Genomic DNA, 26944 nt, shown 5'->3' with positions numbered 1-26944 from the left:
TACAAATTATTTGGGTAATCCATCTGATAAATTGTGTTTTTCTTTTTATACTTCGTACCTTTATAAATTAAAGTGTATCATTAAGGTACCTTTTTCAATGTCATTACTCTGACATTCGACATTAGTCGACCATAAATTTGGGCAATGGGCACATTGTTAGGGGTTGACACTTTGCATAAGATTTCTCCACATTACTTGATCCAAATTCTGTGATTTTTGTTGTATAAATGTTGTACAATTATGTAGTTTCGTATCAAAGTGGAATGGTGGTTTTCATAAGTCAGCGGCGTTAGTTTGAGCACATAATTGGCGTTTTGTTTACATGTGTTCAATGTAAGTCAATGGGAGCCGGAAATCCATAAATAGCGGCGTCCAAAGAATCTTTTGCCGGATAGCATGACGGCGGTCATCAGCAAGCCATATAGCGCTAGCTGGCTGTCGCTAACGTTAGCCTTCACCGCTTGAGGAATGCCAATATTCTTATCCTTGCCAGCAGATTCAGCATCGCGTTTGCAGGTAGAAATCAACTGAAGCAATTTCAGCTCATGGCATCAGATATTTGCATCTTCCACTTAATCACGACCTATCCTTAAACACCTTAAGAGAAAAATCACAGTACTTGAACCTGGATATTAGATGCTTTCCCACATTATTCACGGAAGTGGGAAATCTATCCGTTCCTATGGCAACGAAGACCAAGCCAACATAATAGCATACGTTTTATACACGTTTGCAGATTCGTCACAAAGTCTGAATGTAGTTTCCTGAGCCCTTCGTTTTCTTTTCCAGAGTTGAAGTTGAGGGGAGACAGAGAGAGAGAGGGAGAGAGAGAGAGAGAGGGAGGGAGGAGGGGCAGAGGGAAAGAGGAGGAGGGTCAGCTCTGAAAGAACTCTAACAACTCTCAAAAGTTGCTGGCAGCTGAGCTGTAAATGGGATCACCTACCTTCAATGCCCCTCCATGATTTTTCAACACTGTAAGGAGCTGGAATAGGCCTACTGTGAAGATGCCATTGCCACGTTTGCCACATATGCCAAGAATGCCATATTGGCTAACTTTGTCAAATTTCCCTAATCTGCCAAGTCCTCGAACACTGTTGTTGGATTGCTGCACAGTTTTGGATCACCAGGTTGGTGGTGGTAAGTTTACTTGTAAAATTTGTATTGTAATTTCTCTAGCTTCTACTCAGTCATCTCTAAATGATCTCAGTCCAGTGCAGTTAAAAATATATCTTCATATTGATAGATATAGGCCTAAAATGAAATGCCATTGTCTAAGATAGAACTGCCATGACACAGTTTAGGCTACTAACCCAGGTCTGGAAAGTCTAAAAAAATCTGCCTAGGCTATGGAATTATGAAATAGCCTACATTTACCAGACCTGATGTAAACTTAGCCTATGTGAATTTGGGTTGAAGTCTTTGAAAAGGTCTGACAATTCTGCTCATGGTAAAACAAAAAAATGCAATAAGTTATGTATAAAAGTATAAGTATATTCTTTTGATCCCTTGAGGGAAATTTGGTCTCTGCATTTATCCCAATCCGTGAATTAGTGAAACACACTCAGCACACAGTGAGGTGAAGCACACACTAATCCTGGCGCAGTGAGCTGCCTGCAACAACAGCGGCGCTCGGGGAGCAGTGAGGGGTTAGGTGCCTTGCTCAAGGGCACTTCAGTCCCTGGTCGGGGTTCGAACCGGCAACCCTCCGGTCATCAGTCCGAAGCGCTAACCAGTAGGCCACGGCTGCCCCAAATGTGAAAAAGGTATCAAAAGTTAGGCCTATGGAATACACATTGAAATAATAAGCAAATTAATTCATTATAGTTTTACAAAAAGATTTGTGTGACTAGGCCCTAATGAAAACACAGTAAATATTTGTGTCCAGAATAGGGATTTAATTTTCTTGTGTTATGATTTGTGCCACAACCAGATTAACACTGAGCCAGTTCACATGGCAAGGATCATACAGGCCCCACACAGTCTTTTCTACATCAACTAAAGCTCCTAGGCTACTTAAAAGTGTTATTAAAAATATAAAAAATGTTTATTCATTTATATATATTTTAAGTAAACTCTACCTCATAATAAGATTAATTTATTGATTGAAAAAAAATCATGAAAAAAATCATTATTGTATTTTGAGGTAAACATAACATCAAAATAACATTAATTCATGGGAATATATCCTTTCTGTTTAGGCAGCATTATAATGAATTTGTAATGTTTTATTTTTTATTTTTCTATAGGCCTAGTCTTAATCCATCAGAGTAAAATACACTTAAATTCAGGTTAAAATAAACCATCACTAAACATAGGGTAATTTCACCACAGCCCTCTGTCAATCCATAGCACTGTAATGATTTCAGTAGGATGCTGGGATGTGCTGTAGAGATGCTGCCACAGTAGGGCTGGGGTGGGTTGGGGGAGGAGAAAAAGAAGACTGATGTCTGGTTTCACCAGTAGATTCTCTCCTTTCCCTTATTTTTCTCTCTCCCTCCCTCACTGGTTCCTGCACCCACTCACACACACACTTCTGCTGTCCCTCCCATCCCCCCCAATCCCCGCCCCCCGCTCTGTCTTTGTTATGCATGATTGGGTAGGGGGCGTGTGTGTGAGGTTGTGACGGGAATGCGTGTAGTCTGTGTGTGTGTGTGTGGTGAGTGAGAGTGCGGCAAGCGTGCATGTGCGCGCGTGTTTTTGCACCTGTGTGTGTGTGTGCAGCCAGCATTGTTCCTGGGAGATTGAGCCAAGCGGTGCCACGCTATTGGGAAAATCCAAGGTCATGGAGTCTGGTCACATGCACCGTGTGTGAGTGTGTGCACTGTTGAGAACGTGACTGTTTGCGTGTGTGTGTGTGTGTGTGTGTGTGTGTGAGAGAGAGAGAGAGAGAGAGAGAGAGAGAGAGAGAGAGAGAGAGAGACAGAGACAGAGAGCATCGCTCTGACACAGAATAGGCTTCAGGCTAAGAGCAGCAGGGTGGAATATCAGCGGCGTTTCCATCGATGTACGGTAAGGACAGTTCCCCTGCACTGTGTACAAGGGCAATTGTGTGTGCATAATGTGAGAGTGAACATTCAGCCAGCCTGTGGGTGTCCGTACCTGTGTGTGTGTGTGTGTGTGTGTGTGTGTGTGTGTGTGTGTGTGTGTGTGTGTGTGTGTGTGTGTGTGTGTGCGTGTGTGCATGTGTGCGCCGTGTGTGTGTGTGTGATTGTGATGTGGTGTGTTGGTGTGGTTGTTTTCCCTGTCTTGAGACCCAGTGACTGTTTTCTCTCCTCATTGCATCTTTATCATTAGCTGCGCTTGGGGAATTATGTGTTTTCCATGGGAGGCTAGTGTTTTTGACAGAGCAGCGCAAAATATCTTATCCAGTTTCTTTCCGGTAACAACTGCATTTTCATGGATAATCTTAAATAATAATTTAGAAAATGTGGTTGCAGATTGTTGTTCAGTACTTTTGTCTGTAATCAGGCTGGTTATTAAGCTGGTATGATAGTCAATGACAGAAACATATATGACCTTTGACTGGCCCCAGATTTGTTTACACTGTCGGTTGTTACTTCCTGCTCTTTGAAATGCACACACAGAGGGATTGAGCGAGAAAGAACTTATTTCTGGCAACTCCCAGGAGATAGAAGATTTCATATTTAATCCACTTTCTGGTGTGAAGCCCAGACTCCTCCTGTAATTAAAACATGCTCTGAGTCTAAGTCTTACTTAGAATTTGGAGCTCCATCACTCCTTTTTAGAAATTGTATTCCTCTGTCACAAAATACAGCAGAAAAGCTCTCTTAAACAAACGTATGGTTGGCTAGTCAGTGGCACTGTCCTATTCTGACTAACTCCACAGTTTCTGATTTATTTGATATGAAATATTTTTTTACCATACTGTATGAAATCTAATCAAGCATGTAATCTAAAGCTATAAGTTATGACATTCAGTTGTGTATCCGTGAAATACACCCATAAAATTCAGTATCATATGCAAACAACAGTCGTCCTATGGAACACCAAATCTTTGTGGTGGTATCTGACACTGCTTCTTGTTGGACATTTTTCCTGGCCAGGTGTGTGGTTGCATTTCACACTCTCAAATGGCTTTGTGGTGGGAGGGAGAAGCTACAGTAAGCACAGTCTGTGTGCTGCCCCCAGAACTACAGTATGTACTGCATCAACCTTGGACTTGTCTGAAAAAAAATCTGTTTCAAAGGGATTGCAGGCTATATTTAGTGTTGTATCCTAGAAAAAGAGATCCTCCCATTGCAGTTACACAGGACTGCTTTAATGAACATGCACACAGTGTTATGTAAGCAAAGTAGTAGTATTGAGCGATGCTCTAAGTTGGCTCATGTCCAGGGTTTCCATTCCTTTTGTTTACTTGGTGGCAGGAATAATGGGAAGCTCGGCTTGCCTTTGTAACATAGGCCTAATCCTGTTGTCATGTCTTTCAATTGCCTCATTTTGAACGGTTCCCAGATGTGGCATGCGTGCAGCAGAGGCATAGTTCATCATGGCACCAGCACGTGATGTATGTTTTGTGGGACTAAAAAAAACATGCAGGCTCCCAAGTGCCTGTTTATTAAGTCTAACACTAAATTGAATTGTTTGTGTATACATGTAGCTGTCTTCCTGGGGCAGGTGGGCTGAAAGGGATAGTAATGTCACCATTCATTAAAAAAAAAAAAATAAACATAAAGAGTGATTTAAACGTTCCTTCTGCGAGCTGTGACAAAGCTGCAACGTTTGTTGGACCCTGATCCTTGGCCTCCCTCCGGTGCAACATTTCCTTTGCAGCCAAATTCTATGGCCCACATGATGTGAATGAGTACACGCTGAAAAGAGAGTTATGAGGGGCATAAACGGACCTCAGCCCTCTGGCCACAGTATTTATGCTGTTGTCAACACGGAAGGCTGCCAGCAGGAACTTACCTGGAGTAGGAGAGAGAGAGGGTGAGAAAGAGAGAGAGACAGAGAGATGGAGAGAAAGACAGAGAGGATTGAGAGGAGAGTCAGAGAGATGGAGAGGAAAAAACATTCTCCATATTCTCCTTGTCAGTAGCATTTCAGTTTTCATCATCAGGGTTCATTTTGTCAGTATCTCCCCTCTTTCTTCGTCCCTAGAACAAACAAGTGGTCTCCCATGGCCAGGACTGTTGGCTGTCCTAGTGACAGCAGGAGAGATTTAAGACGTCAGCCTGTGATAGATAATTCACGGTCGAGGAGGTAGTGGACAAGCAAGGTGGGCTAAACCATGCATCTGTTATGGCTGCCATCTCTTTGTCTGTGGTGTCTGCTGTCTATCTTAGGGGTAGGCTCTGTCGTGCATACACACACACATACACACACACACGCACACACACATACAGAGACACAGTCGATGGAGAGAGAGAGACAGAGAGCCAGTGCAGAGTGGTGAGCAAGAAGCTGCCGCCGCGTCTTTGGGTGACTCACTGGCGCTTCTCGCCCACGGCCTCACGCTTCTTTCAGAGTCGGCAGCGTGCTCTGGCCTCCTCGCTTGCAGGAGACACAGAAGAAGAATCATTTCAGGGCAGAAGAACGCCTGCATGGCTGGCTCCTGGGAGGTGTCTTTCTGGAAAAAAAGAAAAGATAAGACATGGAAGATTTATGAGTCATGAATAGTTTAATAGCTGGTCCGGTAGTCTGATTGCAATAAAAATAGTGGAGGTCTGATTCTGAAAAGCTATTCTGTGCCTGAATCATAAGAAAAGGCACCAAATCTTAAATTTTGTCAGTGTCTACTATAGCTAATATTTGTTGCGCTTGTGGCTTGCCTGGCCAAACAGCTTGCATAATGAGATTATTGCTGCTCAGGGTTGGCCTCTTTTTTATTCTTCTTTTTTTCCATGCTGTTTGATCTTTGGATCTCTTAATCATGGGCAAATTAATTCTTAAAATCTCACCCCCTCAGGACCACGATGCCATGTCTCTGACGCGTTAGCATAGGTGGGGGTGGGCACGAATGCACTGTTGATCTAGTTAGTGCAAGGGCTGCTTGTCAGAGCAAACAAGATTTTCTTCCTTGGGGCTGATTTGTCAGTGGTGGGCAGAATGAGTTGGCAAACAGAAAGATTTCCCAGGCTTGTTATCATTCACACTTTACATACGGTGCTTTTTGCATTTGAGTAGCCTTGTTTTCTTGGTTGTTTTTATTTTATTTTTATTGTGTGTGTGTGTGTGTGTGTGTGTGTGTGTGTGTGTGTGTGTGTGTGTGTGTGTGTGTGTGTGTCAGAAACTGCAATCGCGGTGAAAGAGTAGGGAAGAGTGATTGCCATTTTCTGTAAACTGAATCACTTTGGCACAGTCTGCATCTCCCTACAATTTATTTAACGAGCTAAGCTAATCAATTAAGTCAACAACTGCTTATGGCTACAGTCAGTCAATGCAGAGACACAGGAAATGAGCTAAACTGATCATGATGATGATGACGATGAAGCTGGTTCCTTTGAGGGTGGTTCTTTTTCTTTTAAACTAGGCTTTTAACTGATTGTTAATAAAGCTCACAGTAAAACCCAGTGGAAGTCTGAAAGGTTCACTGTTGCCTTGTGTTGTTTCTCCCGGCTCCTGTTTTCCCAATCCCAGGTATTTGTGGATGTTGTGGGGCCCTGCGACCCCGGTACAAAAGACTTGTGGACAACATCTTCCCTGAGGATCCAGAGGTAAGACTGCCCCCAAGACCTGGATGTGCTAGTAAATAAGCCACTATGTCAACAACACCACAAAACTGCATCTCAGCATTTGGAGATCACATTAAAATCTTCATTGGAATTACAGTATGTAGACTATCTGGTTTAATTATAACACACATATAAGACATCTTAAATGTCCTTGCTGAATATTTTCCATTATGGAGAGATCTATGTCAGCTCTTGCACCCAGAGGAGAATCCTTTTGCTGCAAATCAGACTTGGACAGGAATCATTGAACACTCCTCCTGAAAAAATCAATGCACTGATAAATCTACTGTGTTGTATATGCGTAACCTGGTATAGGTGATTCCACATCATCTCCTCTCGGGTGACCTAAGGACAAACATGGTCATTCCAAAAATACACACTTTAGTTCACACAGTTTAGGTCATTAAGTTGTTTATTTACTCATGTGTATAAGACTGATCTATTCTCCTCCTGCAAAGCTGGCTCCAGCCAGTCTCACAACAGTAGAACAAGATAGGTGGATGTTCCACAACTCTAGGGATGATGTTCTGTGTGCACATGTTGGTCAAAGGTCAACTACCTTACACACAGAGGATCTCTTCATGCATGCGATGGAATAATAGAAGCAGGAGCCTCCTGTTTAGAGTAGATTGTCTGCTTCAGGGCTTGCAATACCTTGCAATTACGCAAAAAACAAATATCAGGAAATGTCAGAATTATTTCAGTGTGGATGTTGATAAGCTGAAATTAAATAGAGGTTGACTATCACAATACAATAACAAATAACATCTGCATTGAATTTATTTTATTTAGTGGATCTTAGGTACAAGACCACAGTGACAATAAAAACATTATCAGAAGGAAAGATCTGCTTTCAAGCAAAAGTTGTATATATATATATATATTTTTTTTTTAAATAAATGGTGTAAAAGTTTGTCTGTGGCTTATGCAGTTGGCACAAAAAATAGTGTAACATATTATGTTAATGTTCCGAATCCTATCGTATGGAGGCCTATATGATATCATGCTGAAATGCAGTTGGTATGCTGTTCTTGCAACAGCAAAGCCCTCTGGTAAATGTCATATGAAGGCAGCAAGTGTTTTTAGTTCAGTAGACTGTGGATTACAGGTCATTGCCCTCCGTGTTAGAAAACTGAAATGAAATCCAGCATATATTTTCCAGCAGCCACATTGATTCTGGCAACACCAGGGCTATTTCTGGCAACACCAGGGTTATGTAATGGAATTAAGTCTCATAGTGGTATATAGATCTTTTATTTAATCAGGCTGTGGCACTTCCTAAAAAGCAGGGCGGGGGAAAACAGCAACACTCCACACACACACTGCCTTACATACATGTTATTAAAGGAGGGATCAGAAAGGATTCTCACTGAAGGAAATGAATGGCTCTTGTGTTCCTGAAAGCCTATAAACAGCTCCGTCATGTCCCCGCCCTGTGTGACTGTGTGCAGGACGGCCTGGTGAAAGCCAACATGGAGAAGCTGACATTTTACGCCCTTTCTGCTCCGGAAAAACTTGACCGCATCGGCGCGTACCTGTCAGAGCGCCTCTCTCGAGACGTGGCCCGCCACAGATATGGGTGATTTGTGTAATGTGTACTAACAAACAACTCATATAAACAACACGTGACATTTGGTTTGCAGTGTGACAGGGAAGTCAAATCTTCCAATGAGCTTTTCCAGATGGCTGTGTGTCTTGACTCATGAACTGCCTCATTTTGCAATGGAAAAAAGTGTCGGCCAGCCAAAAGTAAAAGGGAATGGCAGCCGTTGTGGAAAACCTTGCACAAATGCAATAATTAAGTAAGTGTGTGCCAGGATGGGCTGTGTTCACACTAGTTTTAATGACAGAAATCTATTGTATAAATTGTAGAAAGACTTGATTTCACCAAGTTACAGTTTTATTCAAATGATGTTTACATCAGTAAAAAGGCCCTTTGACAACTGAGAACTAACAAAAAATATGTTACAGCATTACACCTCACCCACCAAAACAGAGGAATGCATAATTATGTGTGTGTGTGTGTGTGTGTGCGCGTGTGTACACCTGTGTGTGTGTGTGTGTGTGTGTGTGTGTGTATACATCTGTGTGTGTGTCACAGGTATGTGTGCATTGCCATGGAGGCTCTGGACCAGCTGCTGATGGCGTGCCACTGCCAGAGCATCAACCTTTTTGTGGAGAGCTTCCTCACCATGGTGCGCAAACTCCTGGAGGCCGACAAGCCCAATCTGCAGATCCTGGGGACAAACTCAGTAAGTTCACACCTCCACCCGGCATCCATTTATTATTCAGTTCACATCAGGGTTCATGGCTCAGTGACAGCTCCTTATGTGGATGCTGTATATCGGCATGTGTCAGCCTGCTCCGAAATCCTGATTTGAATGTCCAGAAGGAAAAGGAAATTATTACAAAGAAATCAATTCCATTCTGTGCAGATACCTCAGGGATGTTCATAGGCCCAGCAATTACAATGAGACAGCTGAAGAGGAGAAAACCTGTAAAGGAATCACAGTGTGTTGGTCCTTGTATACTGTTAGTATTTTAATGGCGTCCCTATGGCAACAAGGTTGAAGGAACATCAGCAGTATGTGTTAGTATGTGGGAGATGGACGTGTGTGTTTCTGTGTGTGTGTGTGGGTGGGGTGCTGCCCCCGGGCCAGAAAGGCTGACCCGGAACTACTACGGGAAAGGAGAGATCCCAGCTCAATATGATTATGCTGGATGGCTGACATCCCAGAATCATAGTGTGTGTGTGTGTGTGTGTGTGACAGACAGTGGAAGAGACAGAAGATAAGATAGTGAGAGAAGTAACAAAAAGGAGGGAGAAAAGAGGAAAAAATAAATCAGAGAAAGAGAGAGAGAGAGAGAGAGAGAGAGAGAGAGAGATTGCCGGCATTAGGCCTCATCATCGCTCTGACATGTCATTACGGCATGAGCCAATCCCTTTCCAGCATCTTATGCCGTATCCTTAATGCCAGTGACAGCCTGCTTCCATAAAGGCTGCCTGCCTTACCAAACAGTACTCAATATTTGCACTTGTTACAACCCCACCACGACTGGCAGCTTGTACAAAACAAACATGACAAAGTAGCCCTCTCACAGTAATGCATAGTAGTAAAGGACACATCTATTGCGGTTATGACTCTTCCCATTCTTCAATGGGCCGTTATTTTTGACAGTGTCGACAGTGTTTGTGGGTGGCACGTCATTTCTCATCCCCTGCAGAAACCCAAGAAAGTTGTGTGTTGGCGCAAATATGTCCATTTTCTGCAGAACCATCACAGCTGGCCAAATGGACAGGAAGGCTGATCCTGAGAGAGAGCGAGAGAGAGAGAGAGAGAGAGAGAGAGAGAGAGAGAGAGAGAGAGAGAGAGAGAGAGAGAGAGAGAGAGAGAAATATGAAGGCTTAAAGATTAACGAGAGATTACTTTCGCAGATCTAGGACAGCCAGGACCAGGGCTTAAATTGCATTTCCGATAAATATGATGGTGGTGGAGTGTAGCGCATTAGTCACGGACGTTAACATCTCTCCAAGATGTTTTTAAAAAAAATAATAACAAAAAAAGTTTTCCAAAATAGGCTGACTCACAGATCTCTATGCAGGCTTTGATCCACTTGCGACAGATGTGTCATACCCCCCCCCCACCTCTTTTTGTTTGTTTCTTTAAGCTTTGATTGCACCTGTCACTTGTTACCACACATCCTGATGAATGTTTTCCTGTACCTCTTCTCTCAGTTTGTGAAGTTCGCCAACATCGAGGAAGACACACCCTCCTACCACCGCAGCTATGACTTCTTTGTCTCGCGCTTCAGCGAGATGTGTCACTCCAGCTACGAAGATCCCGACATCCGCATCAAGTGAGGAAACACACCTCACACTTTTTTTATCCCCCCCCACACACACACACACACACACTCCCTCGACACCACCACACTCCAAAGGCTCCACATTAGCACTCAACAGCTTCCGCTTACACTCCTCTCCTGATTAGTGGGAAACGTGCTAAATGAGTCTCGAGTGCCTAATCAGGCTGGCATGTGCGACAGGAGAGTGTGCAAGGGAAGCAGACTAAACGCAGGCTCACAGACTCACTGTGCGTGTGGGTTTCCCTCCGCCAGAATCCGCATGGCGGGCATCCGAGGTCTGCAGGGGGTGGTGAGGAAGACGGTCAACGACGAGCTGCAGGCCAACATCTGGGACCCGCAGCACATGGACAAGATCGTCCCCTCTCTGCTCTACAACCTGCAGTACCAGGCCATTGAGAGGTAAGGGCAGGGAAATGGCCTCCACTGCTCCATGGCGTGGGGGGTCGGCAGAAATATCCCAAATATCTCCGACTATGTTAGAATTAATAGATAGATATATACTAACATGAACTATTAGCCATCAGTTGCCATTCAATTAAGGACACCAAAAACGCGTTTGTAGGATTATGAACACTAGTTTTGTATCACAAAATAAATTATTTGTTTGTGTGTGTGTGTGTGTGTGTGGGTGTAGCAGGGCAGCCCTTGTATGTAATAATTTTATATGAGAAGCATCACTTTTTATCACTGGGAATCTGGTGTCTTTGTGTGGGCATACAGTATAAGATGGATAACTAGATGCAGGGTCGGCGCCAGAGAGCAAAGAGTGGGGGGCCATGAGCACTGACAGAGGTGCACCTCACCTCACTTGAATTAGTTACTTTTCCAAAATTGCCATATAATAAAGAGCATTCTTTGGGCCTTTTGGATAACTGAAACAATATGATCATGGTGGAAATAGTGCAAGAACATAGCGGTCATAGCGTTTAATAGAATAGCGTTGCATAGGCTACAATACAAGTATATAGGCTATAACTGACTCACCACTAGCAGGCTACAGCTGAGTGTGAAATCTCATCATCACTGTGTCTCCATTCATTTCTAAATGTTCTTGTAAGATCCTGCTCAAAAGCAAATTGCAGATACTGATATTACGACTGCGCAACATTGCACATAGGCTATGGGATCAATCAAGTACAGAACAAATTCTAGCACAATCACAAAGTGGCTAGGTAGATGCACCAAATGTGATGGAAAGTTTAAGAGCGAACAGGACACTCGGCCTGGCTTTTAGTATTTTGTGCTGCTCTGACAGTCTATTTTTATTGACTGTTAGTCTACTGTTTTTGAATTTGGAGAGGTACTGTTTTGCAACGACAGGCTACGAATGCTGACTCCACAACTGACACATTTCCCAGCCAGGCCCATGATAGGCTTTTTGTCACTGCATCCAAAAATGTCTTCCTCCGGATAAAGCATTTTAAGACCCGTGCTGTGTTGCGCTAAAGCGCGATTCCATCTCCCCTTTTAAAGTAGCCTACATGACCCAAAGCACTATACGGGCTATCTTGCACACCAGCGCAATTGACTTTGTATACTCGCGCTTTTGTCTTTCCTGTTTTGCAGTCAGCGCATATTGGAATTTTCCCTCCACAGGTACATGTGCTGGGCATTTCAGTGAAAAAAGGGGGGCGTGTTGCGACGCAAACGGTCCCTGTTGAAATTTGGCAGTTTCAGAAAACAATTCCGCCACAGACCAGGAACCTCCTGGTCTAAAGTCAGTAGTGCAAATTCAGATGCTATTTTAAGGGCGCATGCATGGCCACAGGCCTGCAGAAATGAATGCTATGCACACCGATCTACAGACACCCTGTGCACAGATGGAAACATTCAAAGCCTTGATAATATTTGTCCGTTTCCTGGTTTTGTTTGTGCATTGGTCAACTAAAAATTTAGTAGCTTATATAGTACATCTACATGCAAGGATACAAGGAAGTTTATTGTCACATGCATATAGTTACTGGAAGTAAGAAATGCAGTGAAATTATGTCTGGTGTGCAATATCTTTACAACAACAACGCCTAATTACGACCTATTAATTTGGACAACTTTATACAGCCCTATAAAGGCTAAAGTTACCTTTAGTTTTGTTCCAATTTACCGTTGTGTATGGCTTTAAATATCGTGTGCGCTTTAACATCAGCCTAAGCATTATTCCAGCTGCGCTAAGGTTTTGACAAGCACCACAATTTTGCCTACCTTGTTGTAGCCCATCTGAAATAACTCCAAACTTTGCTACTGTATGTTCCCTCCATCCTTTCGGTTTTTTTTTTCAAAAAACATTTATATCCATGATGGCCTTGAAGTCTTGAGTTTGTGAATTTGCTTAAATAAGCTTATTATGTGCTGTTAACCAGCAACCATAGACAGTAAAAGAAAGCAGCAAGTAGCCTTGGCTACAATTTTTGTAGTTGCTGCGTCCATTCATTGTTATTCTCTCTCCTGCTCAAACAAAAGTTGTGCGTGCATTAAGTTGATGATAACGTGTTTACAAACTCTACTTTACATAAAATAAATATTGTAAATAGCCTACTGTCATGCAGTTAATGGGATACTGTGCAGAGTTGGAAAGTTAGGTCAACTTGGAAACTGTTTCTTGTTGTTGCCTGTTGGTAAGGTACAGCCGTAGCTTACACCTGCAGGAGCGCTTGCTTTGGCGCCTGTGTTGCTCAATGCACTTTGCTCCTCTCATCTATATGACGCAGTTCCCATTTCTCCAAACCATACATAATTACAAGGACAAATATTGCTACACAAGGGAAATCAGTGTGGTGTCCAATGTGAAAAAACTATATATAAATAAATATATAGCTAGCATATAAATATAAATAAATACAAATCTAGCGAACACATTTCCACGAATCACGGATGTGTTGATGACATAAATTAGGAAATATTAGAGGATTTAATGAGACGTGATGTTGAACTGCATGCCGATGCCATTTAACCCAAATGCCCCAGCAGCAGCACGGGAGAGGAGAACTTATCTGACAGATCTGCATTGTCTATAGTGAGGCAATGTTAGATTACATTGCAAAAATATCACCATGCATTCATAACCTCGTGATTCAGTGAGAGTGATCCCATAACATGGAAAGTGACATTTCTGTATTACATTTTGGAGGAAATATCAATAGCAAACTGTTCCCAACTGACTATAGCGCTGTGAACCGTTCCTGGCTGCGCCTGGCAAATCCGCCATCATAATAGCATTCCGCTATGGAACAAGCGTGCCTGTTGTTAAAGGGAATGTGAGATGACGCTCTGATTGTTTTTTTTTTTTTTTTCATTATCTTCCCAGATTTATCGTGAGACCTGTTACTGGAGTTCTTATGTAGCAGTGTCAAAAAACCCTAGTCAAGTGCAGAATCCCTCTTCATCGCGCAATTTGGGCACACTATCAACAGTAGAATAGATGACAGAAGAAGTGTCAGTCCGTGTCATGTTTCATTTTGAGTAGGCTAAATGGTCAACATCAGTGTGTATTTAACTTCAATCATAGCCTTAATAATATTTAGATGGATTTTTTTTATGTCAGGGAGAGAACTCAGTTGAGGGGCATATTGGCCTGTTTGGACGGGCCTGAGCCCTCAAGGGCCGCCCATGACGCCCACGCAAAGCGCTACAAAATATGACCGCCGCTCAAGCCTGCACATTCTCCCCGCAAAAATGAATCACACTTATCAATTTGTCTCCATCTCCTACTCCATCCCCTACTGTTTTATGTGGGTGTGTGTGTGTGTATATGTGTGTGTGTTCGTTGACACAAAATCACTGGAGAAAACAAAATCCAGAAGAAAATAATTTCTGACTAAAGCTATATGACCGCCGCTTCGCTATGCTAACTATGATAACTGGCCTCTACAGTGGGCACTGTGGATTTAAGTGTATTACAGGCATAGTGGAATGACTCATGCAGATATAATTAGTGGTGAATGCTCTTAGCACAGAATGTAATGCTATGAAGCAGGGCTCAAGTGCACAAGTTAGAACAGGGCAATCTTATCAGAGCCATAAAGGCTACGGTCAGCAGTATGCTAATTGCATATGTCCACAGTGAAGGAGTCCATATTAAAGAATTACATGTCTAGAGATTCTCTTTCCCCCTCCTCCTCCTCCTCCTCCTCCTACAAACATACATACTTTTACATCTGCTCATCCTTTCTCTCTCTCCCTCTCTGTCTTTCTCTCTCTGATTGAGGGAATGTTGCAGTGTGCAGTGTGCAGTGTGTGTGTGTGTGTGTGTGTGTGTGTGTGTGTGTGTGTGTGTGTGTGTGTGTGTGTGTGAGTGTGAGTGTGTGTGTGTGTGTGTGTCTGTGTGTGTGAGAGAGAGAGAGCTGAGTAGAGATTTTCTGATTAGACCAAATGGCATCTTGCAGCTCAAACACAGACTCCTACAGTAGCAGTGCGTAATAAATATGCCACTATAAATAGATGACTTTGCACAACATAGGGAGAGACTGGATGAAAGATGAAAAGTGAAGGAAGGCGGGAAAATGGTAATTATAAAATATGATTCCACCTTAGGGCAACCATGTGTTGGTGAGAGAAAGCAGCATAGTATTACTCTGGCCCTAACTTTTTTGTGTTTGTTTGCGTGTGTGTGTGTGTGTGTGTGTGTGTGTTTGTGTGTGTGTGTGTGTGTGTGTGTGTGTGTGCTATGCATATGTGTTTAGAGAATGTGTGTATAATTGATATGTTCATCTTATTTCACAAAAATAAAAGAACACAAATATGATGTGCTTTACCATGTCCCTGTAGAGAAGTCTCAGTATCTCCTCTCTGCTCCTTGTGTGTGTGTGTGTGTGCGTTGTCTGCAGCCAGTCCCCCTCTCCGGACGCAGAGAAGGATAAGGAGTGTCCTGCGGAGCTGACCGAGCGCTGCTTCAGGGAGCTGCTGGGCCGTGCTGCTTACGGGAACATCAAGAACGCCGTCAAGCCCGTCCTCATGTGAGTCACTGCCGCTGACGCACGCATTCACATGTACACCTACAGTATGCGTAGTGAGGTGGCAGCAGATACCTTAAGAGGAAGAATACAGTCCAGCGGTGCAGCGATTACAGGAGCCATAACAGTAAGAAAGGTGCATTAGAACTCACCAGGGCTGTGCATTGTGGTACATCATAATACAGGGCTTACGATTCAGTATGGTGCAGTATATTGTGTTTTTTTTTATTTAATTTTAAAATTTGTTTTCAAATTTAAATGAATTTAAATTTAAACTAACAAACATTTATTTTACGTACATAAACATTTGAATATTGACTGTGTATATTATAACCTTTATTTAGAAAACAATATATTGTGTTGTTGAAAATAAATACAGTATTGACTCCTACACTCCTAGCACAGTGAAATGACATGCAACATTGTTGTAAGATACAAACTTCTCCAACCTAAAATGAGCTTTCATTTTTTCATATATGTAGTGCAGTTTGTTTATTGTTATCACATGAATGGATGCTGATTGCACCAAATGTATTTGTATCTCAAGGCATCTGGATAACCATTCTCTATGGGAGGAAAAAACGTTTGCAGTGCGCTGTTTCAAGATCATCATGTACTCCATTCAGGTAAAAAAATACATTCTATTTAAAACATAGACTAGACTTATATTATATTATATTATATTATATTATATTATACCCCACAGTCCCAGCATTCTCACCTGGTGATACAACAGCTGCTTGGCCACCTGGATGCGAACAGTAAAAGCTCGGCCAAAGTGCGTGCTGGGATAGTGGAGGTGCTCTCTGAGGCTGCCGTGATTGAAGCCAGTGGCTCCGTAGGTAGGGGAAGCTGCAGTACATGTTCACACCATTAGAGGGATCTCTGGGACCCTGTCATCAACATGGGGAAATAACGGACATTGCAACTGAACAGAATAGGGTTTTAGACCCCTAACCATTAGTAGATACCTTTTAACTTGTTTAACTTTTAAGCTGTATTAGTAACTGTAGTTGGGATGTCAGTAATGTGCTGTGTTGTGTCCAGGGCCCACAGTGCTGGAGGTGTTCAACACCCTGCTGAAGCAGCTGCGCCTCAGTGTGGACTATGAGCTCACAGGCGCCTACGACTACAGCAACATCGGCACTAAGATCATCAAAGAGCATGAGGAGAGACAGTTACAGGAATCTGTCATCAAGACTATCGGTGTGTGTGTGTGTGTGTGTGTGTGTGTGTGTGTGTATGTGTGTGTGTGCGTGTGCGTGTATGTGTATGTGTGTGTGCATGTATATGTGTGTCTGTGATGCTTGTGTGTGCGTGTGTGTGTGTGTGTGTGTGTGTGTGTGTGTGTGTGGCGCGTGTGCATGTGCATGTGCATGAGTAATCATTACCAACAACTCTTACAGCTTGAGGGTTCTTTCACTGCTATGTAGTACACATTAATACTGTAGATGACACAGATGAGTGTATGGTTTAGGTATTCAGCAGTCGCTTTAGCATAATGCAAGAAGCATAATGCAACAAAATGCATATGATTATATTTAAAATCACTTGATAGGTAAAGACAAAAAAAGACATTGATTCATATTATGATAGGAGCATAGTTTATTGTTATTATTATGATAAATGCAGACATGATCAACCAAACTTTACATTAAATTAGTGGATTTAGTTAGTAATATTACTAAAAACTGTTGCAAATAATATGGATTCACTCTCTGTTGTTACATTAATATACTATATATCCTGTGTGTGTGTGTGTGTGTGTGTGTGTGTGTGTCTCTGTCTGTCTGTCGGTTACATGTGTGTGTGTGTGTGTGTCCACAGGCTCATTTGCCAGCACGCTCCCGACCTACCAGCGCTCGGAGGTGATGCTGTTCATCATGGGGAAGATCCCGGTGCCCGGCATGTACCCAGCCCTGGGCTCGGCCAACACAGGGTGGGAGAACCCTCTGAGAGCAGCGCTGTGCATGTACTGCCCCCGAGCCGACTAGACTAGACACATAGCATAGAGGCCTAGGCTCCACCTGTCTGTCGGTCTGCTTCAGAGAGTAGAGATGTAGAATAGACATTTGCATGCATACATATGATATATGTAACAAATGATGCATATGCATGCATGTGATATACACACCATGGATTAGACATATACAGTACATTCTGAACCAAGCTTAATGATATATACTGTACTGCATGTGTAACATAAACAAGTCAAGATGTTTGTGTAGCTTGTGGACTACTGATGATAATAATTCATGGATTAGAATAATGATGTTTGTAGTATCTCTCTGATTTAAAACAGTGATAGACAGTATTTCTGTTTGGTGAGGTGAGAAGTTGTAGGTTTGCTGTTCTTTTGGTTCAGGGTGCTGTTGTGCATGTAATGTTGCTGTTATTAATGCACTTACTCTTCGGGATAATAACTATGTACAACATACTTGGGGTGGAACAATCAATGTTAAAAAAACATTCTCTTCCTGTTGTTGAATCAGTGGTCTGAATTTGTTGGTCAATGAAATGCTGGGTTAGAGGTCATTGGTAGCATCAGCTGGAGGGACAGATATATGGCTGGACATAACTTTAGTTTTGGCTTCTGGAGTAGACTATTGATAATGTGTGGTTCTAGTATTCCTTCCCTATACTGATGATGTATGGCCTCATTTAAACATGGAACTGGTACCCATGATTGGCAATGTGACGTAACTACACATTTTAGCTGTTTCAAAAGCTGTTCAAAAGTCAGAACCTAATTTTCCTCGCTGACATGACCTCTTGGGAGGCCATTAACTGTTCCCGTTTATGCAGGATTTGTTGCCTTGCATAGACTACCCTGTCTGCATTTCAATTTAGTGTCCCAGTTCATTTTGGATGCGTGTGCCAGTGTGTTTGTTGATCTCATGAATAAATGACGAGCTTTGTGCTTCACTAAGTGGGAGAGTTTCAAGTGTCTGTTGAAAAAGAGACACAGTCTGCATGCCCCAGGGATCCTGTGAGAGACCTGTCTAACAGTATGCTTCTCCTTTGTTCTCTTACAGGTTTGAGGGCAGTCGCATGATTCAAGTCATGCTGCTCAAGTCACTTGTTCAGGTGCAGTAGTATTCTTAAAGGCTTAACATTTCCTGACTAATTCTGAATGGCATTCTGTCTCTGTATAACAGACGCTTGACTCAACACTGAAACATACGCACGTAACGTGACAGACCTCTCCTCCCTTCTCCATCTGTTTCGGTGGCCTCTCACCTCTCCCTCCCTCTCCCTCTCCATCTCCATCACTCTCTTTCTCTCTCTTTCTCTCACACCCTCTGTCGCTCTCCCTGCCTGTCTGCCTGCAGGTGACCGTGGGCTTCCAGACCACCAACATGCTGACGGCCCTGCCCACGTCCTTCCTGGACCCACTGCTCTCCTTCACGCTGATGGAAGACGCAGAGGTCCGCCTGCTGGTCCTGGACATTCTCATCAGCCTCATTGATCGCCATGACAACCGTCTCAAGTTCTCCCCCATTAGGTCAGGCTGCACTGCAATGATGGGAAATCTAAACAAACAAACAAACAGTGAAACAAACATCTGAATAATCTGACAGATGACAGATTTATATATTTATATATTAACACATTAACACAAGTTACATCATCATGTTAATTAAATCAGTCTGAAAATATGAATGATTTCATAGTGGAATAAATTTGACAACATTAGTACACTGCAGGTGTACACTAGTTCAGGATATTCCAGATAGGAATATGTCATTAACATGGACACCACCTTCCTGTTTCTCAGTATAATCAGAGATATCTCAGTGTTGAAACTGAAGTTGGACAAATGCTCCCGTCAGGACAATCTCTTCATGAAAAAGGTAATGTCTTCCTATACACTCATAGACACACATATACACAAAATATGAAATGAGGATATGTTAATCCAATTAAATATTTAAGATGTGTTGAAATGCATTGCAATGTACCAGAGGGACCAGAGTAATGCTTCAGCATGCAGTATGTTAATAATGTATTATCCAAAGTATGTTTCTTCGTTTACATGCAGTGCAGTTTATATTTCTTTGTTCAAAATGTAACTTTTCATAATTCATAATGATTTTATTCAGGATAAAAAGTAAGCAGCAGTAACAGTATTCCTGCACATTCTGCCTGTCTTTTTTGATTGTTTGATTGTTGTATGTGTGAAAATACATACAAATGCAATAAAGTGACAATTAGAGATGCACAAAAATATTTCAGAGACCTTGGGTTTGAGAAAGGCGCTATATAAAATAAACATATTATTATTATAATTATTATTATTAAGATAAGATAAGATATACTTTATTGTCCCTCAAGGGGAAATTTGTCTTGGGCTGTAAAGTGCCTTCTCTGTAAACAACAATCACATACATGCAGGACAACAATCACATACATGCAGGACATGGCTCTGATCCAGGGAGATTTCTAAAATGTATGTTTCCTTCCTTCCCTTGTTTTATTCAGTAGAGCCACCGACGTAGGGAGAAGGACTGCTTAAAACGGTTGCTCTTATAGATAATGGCCCTAAACCGCTTCCTTGATTGCAGTAGCTTGTATTCGGTATGGAGAATATGAGTTGGGTCATCAAGAATTTTATGTGCCTGGTTTACCATCATCTTTTCAAAAAATGGATTGAAGGGATGGGTGATCCCTTCTATTCATTACCTTCATCGCTGTTTACTAATCTAGATAGATAGATAGATAGATACTTTATTGATCCCCAGGGGAAAACTTTATTGATCCACCTTAGAGTTGAGCTGTACTGTGAGAGGGTCAAACCAGGCAGCCATACCATATCTGATTAAACTTTACAATACAGCATTGTAGAAGAGTATCATAATTGGTTGGTTCTTACACCAATCAGTCTCAACCTGCGTAAGAAGTGTAGTCTCTAGCCCAGCTTGGCACAGAGACACTTTACCTGCACATTCCATTTTAGTTGATTGTCAACATGGATTCCTAGTACTTATAGGACGCTACTTGCTCAATCTTTATGCCTCCTATAACTACAGGGTTATGGGGTCCCACTTTCTTAGGGTCAAGAGTTAGGGTTAGGGTTTCTGAATCAACAACAGGAGGTGTATTGTGTGAAACGCAGAGATAAAATCTGCAAAAAGGACTCTTATTAGTATTATTATTATTAGTAGTAGTAGTAGTAGTCGTCACACTCTTAGAATTATAGTATTATTGTTGTCCCCAATAGCAAAAAACTGCAAAAATGCAGGCTTGTTGAGCCTTGCCGTTCAGATTGACAACATCTTGGGCCCTCATCTTCTCCTGCCCTAACAGAATGCCCAGAGGCTCTACCGCCACATCTACCTGGTGTGCAAGGAGGAGAACAGCGCCCAGCACCACTTTGAGTCGCTCTTCTCCCTGCTGGCTCTCCTCTCTGTGGAGCTGGCCAACGAGGAGGTGGTGGTGGACCTCATCCGCCTGGCTCTGGCTCTGCAGGTACAGCCACCTCTAGACATTGCCCATGATTAGCACAGCTCGGCCTGAGGGTGGGTGTCTTAAAAAGGGGGTTGCACGGGTCACTTCATTTTGAAACTGGAGGCCCTCCATCCAAAGGACAGCTCTATCCAAGGGCGGGCAGGTAGTGTGTGGGGGTGAGAGTGGGGGTCTTTTTCCTCCAACTCACCACCATTGCGCCCTTGTTTCTCTCCCCAGGACTTGGCAGGCGAGGAGGCACTTCCTGTGTATAATCGCTGTGCCATTCATGCCCTCTCGGCTGCCTACCTGAACCTCATCGGCCAGCTGACCACCGTGCCCACCTTTTGCCAGCACGTACACGAGGTTGGACACCTTTTTCTCCTTTCCAGATCTTATTCAGATCCTCATGAAGTGGTGGTCACTAAGAAATGTAAATAGTCACTTAGAAATCTTAGAAATGGTTGCAGTTTAGTGTCTCTCAATCAATATCTTTCTCAATCTGTTCGAAAATGATCCGCAGAAACAACAGTTTTTCCTTATTTCCATTTCAGGTGATTGAAGCTCGACAGAAGGAGGTCCCTTACTTACTGCCAGAGGATGTATTCCTGGATAAACCAAGGTCAGCTGCCCTTACAATAGAATCCATTTTCCCTCTCTTTTACGTCGTATTTTTCTCTCTATCAGATGACTCATGGTTTAGTGGACTTTCAAACCAATTGTAAGCCAAGCATTTGCACTGGCAGGAGCTGAAATAGTGACGCAAGTTTTCTATGATGATCAATATTAAATAGCCGCCTTTCATCCCCCTTACCTGTATACGGCTAATCGACTCTATTGAGTCACTGCAGAGCAAGCAAATACCTGTCCATTTCTCCTTGTACTTTCTTTCAAACTCCTGTGAATCATCTGAGGCATCTATGAATGCCTATATGAAAGATGCTTTAAAAGGATGTATCCCTGCCATGGTCCATACAGGGTCCATGTGCTTCTTTATCTCTCTCTGTCCGGCCCCTTCTTCTATTCTCTTGCTCCTCTACGCCCTGAAGCAATGGAGCATCATTTGTAAGGGGGTAACATCTGCCCTGGCTTTGCTGAAGGCTTTTAAAAGAAATATTTCACAATATTCTGAGATCCAGAGAGCCTGTGAGCTTTGGCACTGTTTGGCTTCAGAGAGGTTTCTCTCTCTCTCTCTCTCTCTCTCTGATCAGAAAGTACATTACAGACACTCTTGCCTCATGCAACTTTAAAGATGTTATCTGAAAATAATGTTTCATGATGCTAGACTGTGATGGCTCAGCTGTGTACTGTCTGTCTGTCTCCCTATGTAGCTCTTAATCTCCCTCTCTATCTCTCCCTCTCTCTGTGTATGTGTGTGTGTGTGTCTGTCTCCTTTTCTCTCCTCCCTCTCTCTTGCTACTCCTTTCTCTCTCTCTCTCTCTCCATTTCTCTCTCTCTCCCTTTCTCTCTCTCTCTCTCTCTCAGACTGCCAGAGAGCCTGCCGAAGCCTGGAGGAGACGTTGTCTTCCTGCAGTCCAAAATAGCCGAGACGCTGGGCGGGAGCGGCTACAACACAGAGAGGCTGGCCACTCCTTACATTCCACAGATAACAGGTACGGTCCGCCTGATTACCTGTAATCCTAATGTAGATGCTTCCATCAGGGGCTAGTTACCTTATACTGAAAAGAGTCATAATATACTCAGTGGCTGTTGAGTGGACCAATGACCTTGGTGTTGCTAATGCTATTCTCAGTTTATTTTGATCTGTGCAATTGCATCCAATTAGACAAATAACATGTCGGACAACATTAATAAGGATTTGAGCTTGAATGAAGTGCAAAACTAAACTGTTTTCTTGCAAGGACAGCTGACGCACAATTGAAAGGTCATGCCGTGTTTGTATGCGTGTGTGTGTATTAGTGGCTGAGTTTTCCTGTGGTTGTTGTGTCTGTCCCCTTCAGATGAGGACAGGCTGTCAAAAAGGAAGAGCATCGGGGACACCATCTCTCTCCAGCTGGAGATGGATTCCAGACACAGCCCAGAGAGAGAGCCGGTGAGACAGACACATGAACAAATGGACAGACAGATAGACAGACAGAGACAACACATAGCTTAATTTACTAACTAAGATCGTCAAATAATTATTTTTGAGGTCATTCATTGGGCTAATCAAGTGAAATAATATTTTACTTTAAGTCAAATTCTTGAATGTAATTGAATGGGGAAAAACTCTCTTTCTAGATATCAGTTTTGTGGACAAATGTGAGCATCAAATATAACCATAGAAACAGGTTTCAAACTTGTGGAAAGCAGAACTATTTCAGAGAGAAATAAATGACAGTGTAGCCTGATAAGTGATGTAGTAAGCACATTTCTATCCTATATTAAATGAGCGCGTGGCCCTTGACTGTCCTCTGTTTTCTATTTCTATCTATAAGAAACAGTCCAAGGCCTGCCCTCCAGGTGTGTGCTCCAGCTATTCAGGTTAAACTTTGCTTTGCAGCAGTCACATGAAAGCTCTTTTCTCTGTGCCCACAGAAAACTCCAACTGAACAGATCACCTTTGAAACACTGAAGCAAGCTATTGGTAAATATTGATCACTGATCGGTTAGCATTGACAAAAATAATCATATGTGACCAGTATGTTAACTTTTCAAGAGTTTGAAGCTCTGAGGATTAACAATTTTTGGTCAACTGTTGAGCTGGACATGCAAGAAATGTCCTAATTCTTGCCTTTACCGCTGCCTGTTAAGACTACTGCACTTAATTACTTAACTAACTGTATTCATATGGAACTTTCAGCTCCTCATTGCTAATACAAGACATTATCAAGGAGAGAACTTACTTACTCGTAGAACTGTCTGGTGATACCTATGCCTATACCCAATGGCAGGACAGAAAAAAACATTAACCTTGGTTGAAATCGCTGGCAATAAAGTAAGGGTCTCTTAATGGTAGCGCTGTAGCGTATGTGTTGGCTGATGGCGTCTGCTCCCTGTGCTCCCTCAGTGGACAGCGTGACTATGGAGGAGCAGGAGAGGGAGCGCAGGAGGATGGTGGTGGAGCGCTTCCAGACGGCGCCCTTTGAGGAGATCGCTGCACACTGTGGTGCACGGGTGAGCTCTTCAGTCAAGTCAAGGCATTTCATTTGTGTAGCAGTTTAGAACACCCTAACGTTGTCCAAAGAGCTTTACGCACTAAAAGAGCAGAAAAGAAAATACACAAACCACATTGACAAAAGGCATACAAATCCACAACGTTTTCAAAAGCAAGGGAAAGCAAGTGATGATGATGTGATGAAAATGATGATGAAGAAGAAGAAGAAGAAGAAGAAGAAGAAAGTGACGATAATAATGTTAGTGATGATGATGATGATGAAAATGCTGCTACTGATGAAGATGATTATCAGAATGACTGTTAACTGGTGTTTCCCTCTCAGGCCTCACTGCTGCAGAGTAAACTCAACCAGATCTTTGAAATCACAATCAGGTATGGAACAGTACAAGCATCACAACTAGCTACAGTATGTAGCTTTAACCTTTCTGCCATTGTAGTTACGTTAAATATTTGTGTCAACGTCTTTCTGACTGAACTCTCATTTGGACTAAACCCATACCTCCGTTCCCCCAGGCCACCCCCGAGCCCCTCAGGAACGGTCTCTACTGCACACGGACAGAGCCGCTCCATACCCGTCTACGAGATGAAGTTCCCCGACCTCTGCGTCTACTGAGAGAACCATATGTCTGTGAAGCCCATTGTTATGTTTGTTTGTTTGTGTTGCATCTGTCACCTACATCAGAATAAGAGGATAATGAGTGTGCAGGTGTCATCATGGAAACGTTTGAGGGAAGAAGATTGATGATGATGGATGATGGATGATGGCGACAACAAAAATGGATTTACGTGGGAATTATACAACAACCCTTCAAAAGAAGTTATATATATATGAAATCACTTAGATGCATTGAACAAGCCACTAATCAGTTAGGAGCTTGTTGTTTTCTTCTTGTTTGTTGGGGTACAATCATGTTAGTTGTTCAGGGTCAGTGCAGAGTGCAAACTCATGTCTACCTTAAAAAAAGGCACTGAAGTATGGCCGAATGTATTCAATGCTACACACTGTAGCCTCCCTTTGGAATGTCTGTTTGTGCATTGCTTTTGTTTGTAAGGTGCAAGAATAATTGTATGGATATCCATATATGTAAGATACTCGGTGGAAGCTATTAATTGGCATACTTGTACAAAAAGTGAAGACTGCCTTAAACGTCGACGTTCAACTTTTGTCAAAGAATGTAAGAATGATGAAGAAGAGTCATCACGTGTGTTCTCTGTGTAGTCTCTCATCAAGACAACTGTTTTACCACAGATTCCTAGTAGGGACATGTGCAAGTGTAGTACAGTACATATCTTGTAGTGCATGTGTGTGTCTAGTATATGTGGCGTGTCAATATGCTGCAATAATTTTGTACCGAGAAGCAATAATCCCTGAAAGGAATTAGCTCAAAGCCATTGGAACAGACACAGACACTGGCAAGGTTATTTCTGGAAAGCTTCAGAGAAAGCTCAAGAGGTCATTGGTATGCCTTTACAGGGTTAGATTTTAAGATGATTCATTTGAATAAGTTTATTCAATTACATTTTGATGTTATTGTAAGAAACGTGGAATTCTTTTTGTCAGTGAAATACTATATTTGTCATCGGCATTAAGTGATTGCTATACTCTGATATATACATCAACAATATTCCATCTCATGCTTCTTATAATTCACACTCAGACACTATATTTCATCTCAAGAGTGGGAAAGCATAACATCTCAGTGGGAGTGGATTTCAGCTAGGCAAAGATATTTCTCTCATGTGAACGACGATGAACATGATGATTGTAATGACAGAATGTGTCTCATCTATCTGCCATTTAGTTTAAGGTGATTTGAGCTTTAAGTGGTCGTTAGCTCGGGGAGATGCTTGGAGTGGATTGTGTGAAGCTGCAGCAAGGACACAGTGTATGATACCACTGCCTCTTGTTTTCTAGAGGTAGCCTGTTGGTCTTGCAAAAGATGAAGTGATCATTCAAACAATTACACTAAATCGTTGCTCTCAGTCCTTTTGCATCGTCTGAAAATGTCGTACCTCATATTTAACCTCATGTTTGTGTTGTACTGTTGTGTTCCATGCTACTTACTTGGATTGCCTGTCTCATCTTTGTTGTGTGCTGTCGTGAGCTTATTTTTAGATGGTATTATTCCTTTTGTTTGTTTGCTGCTCCTACCCCAGCTGTTGTTGACTGATATGCACTTTCCTCTTGTTTGTACTACGTGTGTTCCATGTCTCTCAGTGAGATCTATGCGTTTTGCATGATGTCGTTCTGTAAAGTCTGATATGCTGTAGTGTTAGTGCTCTCATAGCTGCCTTTCACAAGCCTGTCTCGCTTTGGTCCTAACCTCATCATTAGTCTCTTTTGTTTCCACCCTGCTGCTAAAGAAACTGCTATTTTTTTAAGAAGAGAAGATCTCTTAACAGAACACAACTCTCTCTCTTTTTCTCTCTCCAGTTTTGTTTGCTGGGAGTATGGTGAAGATTGTGCAATTGTGCAATGGTTTTGATGAAGAAAACATATTTGTGAAATGAACTTTTACATGTTTGGAAGTATGTGGCAGACTTCGTCCTTTGAGTTGCTGCATGTTTTCACTGTGCACAAACCATTAAGCATTCTTGTGTGTGTGTGTGTTTGTCCGACAGGTACTCAGAAAAGAGCACTGTTTAAGGCATTTTCATCTCAAAATTGACTTTGTATAAATGTTTAATCCTTTGAAGTGCTAAATCAGTGATGTAAATATGTTGTATGGAAATGGTGCAAAGATTATATGTGAATATAAAATAAATAAGTAAGATATAATTTTATCAAATCACACACAAGTCTTACTGTTTGTGTGTGTGTGTGTGTGTGTGTGTGTGTGTGGTGGGGTCTTTTACTTGTTGTATTTATTTATATA

The 26944-nt window shown here is 42.3% G+C and overlaps 1 protein-coding gene across 4 annotated transcripts; it reads left to right on the top strand.

Moving 5' to 3' along the window:
* The first annotated feature begins 720 nt into the window (after nt 1-720).
* efr3ba (EFR3 homolog Ba (S. cerevisiae)) lies at nt 721-26862 on the top strand. 4 transcript variants are annotated; one of them, XM_048228554.1, is made up of 23 exons: nt 721-1137; nt 6598-6674; nt 8144-8271; nt 8794-8944; nt 10429-10550; nt 10812-10958; nt 15380-15508; nt 16053-16131; nt 16212-16347; nt 16553-16711; nt 17333-17444; nt 18541-18592; nt 18838-19010; nt 19284-19359; nt 20813-20974; nt 21191-21316; nt 21505-21572; nt 22436-22563; nt 22912-23003; nt 23489-23537; nt 23961-24067; nt 24391-24440; nt 24582-26862. In XM_048228554.1, the coding sequence occupies exons 1-23, from the start codon at nt 1005-1007 to the stop codon at nt 24679-24681; spliced, it is 2556 nt and encodes an 851-aa protein (XP_048084511.1). In that variant the 5' UTR covers nt 721-1004; the 3' UTR covers nt 24682-26862. The 4 variants fall into 4 exon arrangements, with proteins under 4 accessions (XP_048084511.1, XP_048084512.1, XP_048084514.1 ...); XM_048228555.1 differs by lacking the exon at nt 721-1137 and adding an exon at nt 2612-3009; XM_048228557.1 differs by lacking the exons at nt 721-1137; nt 8144-8271 and adding an exon at nt 2612-3009.
* The last annotated feature ends 82 nt before the right edge of the window (nt 26863-26944 follow it).

This window comes from Alosa alosa, chromosome 19 (genome assembly GCF_017589495.1).
Source record: "Alosa alosa isolate M-15738 ecotype Scorff River chromosome 19, AALO_Geno_1.1, whole genome shotgun sequence".
Taxonomy (NCBI): Eukaryota; Metazoa; Chordata; class Actinopteri; order Clupeiformes; family Clupeidae; genus Alosa; species Alosa alosa.
This window is presented reverse-complemented; position numbering and strand designations above follow the sequence as displayed.

Coding starts and splice junctions, on each gene's coding strand:
- efr3ba (XM_048228554.1), top strand. CDS start 1,005: ATGCCATTGCCACGTTTGCCACATATGCCAAGAATGCCATATTGGCTA. Junction 15,509..16,052: donor GCCGTCAAGCCCGTCCTCAT/GTGAGTCACTGC, acceptor TTGTATCTCAAG/GCATCTGGATAACCATTCTC. Junction 16,712..17,332: donor ATCTGTCATCAAGACTATCG/GTGTGTGTGTGT, acceptor GTGTGTCCACAG/GCTCATTTGCCAGCACGCTC.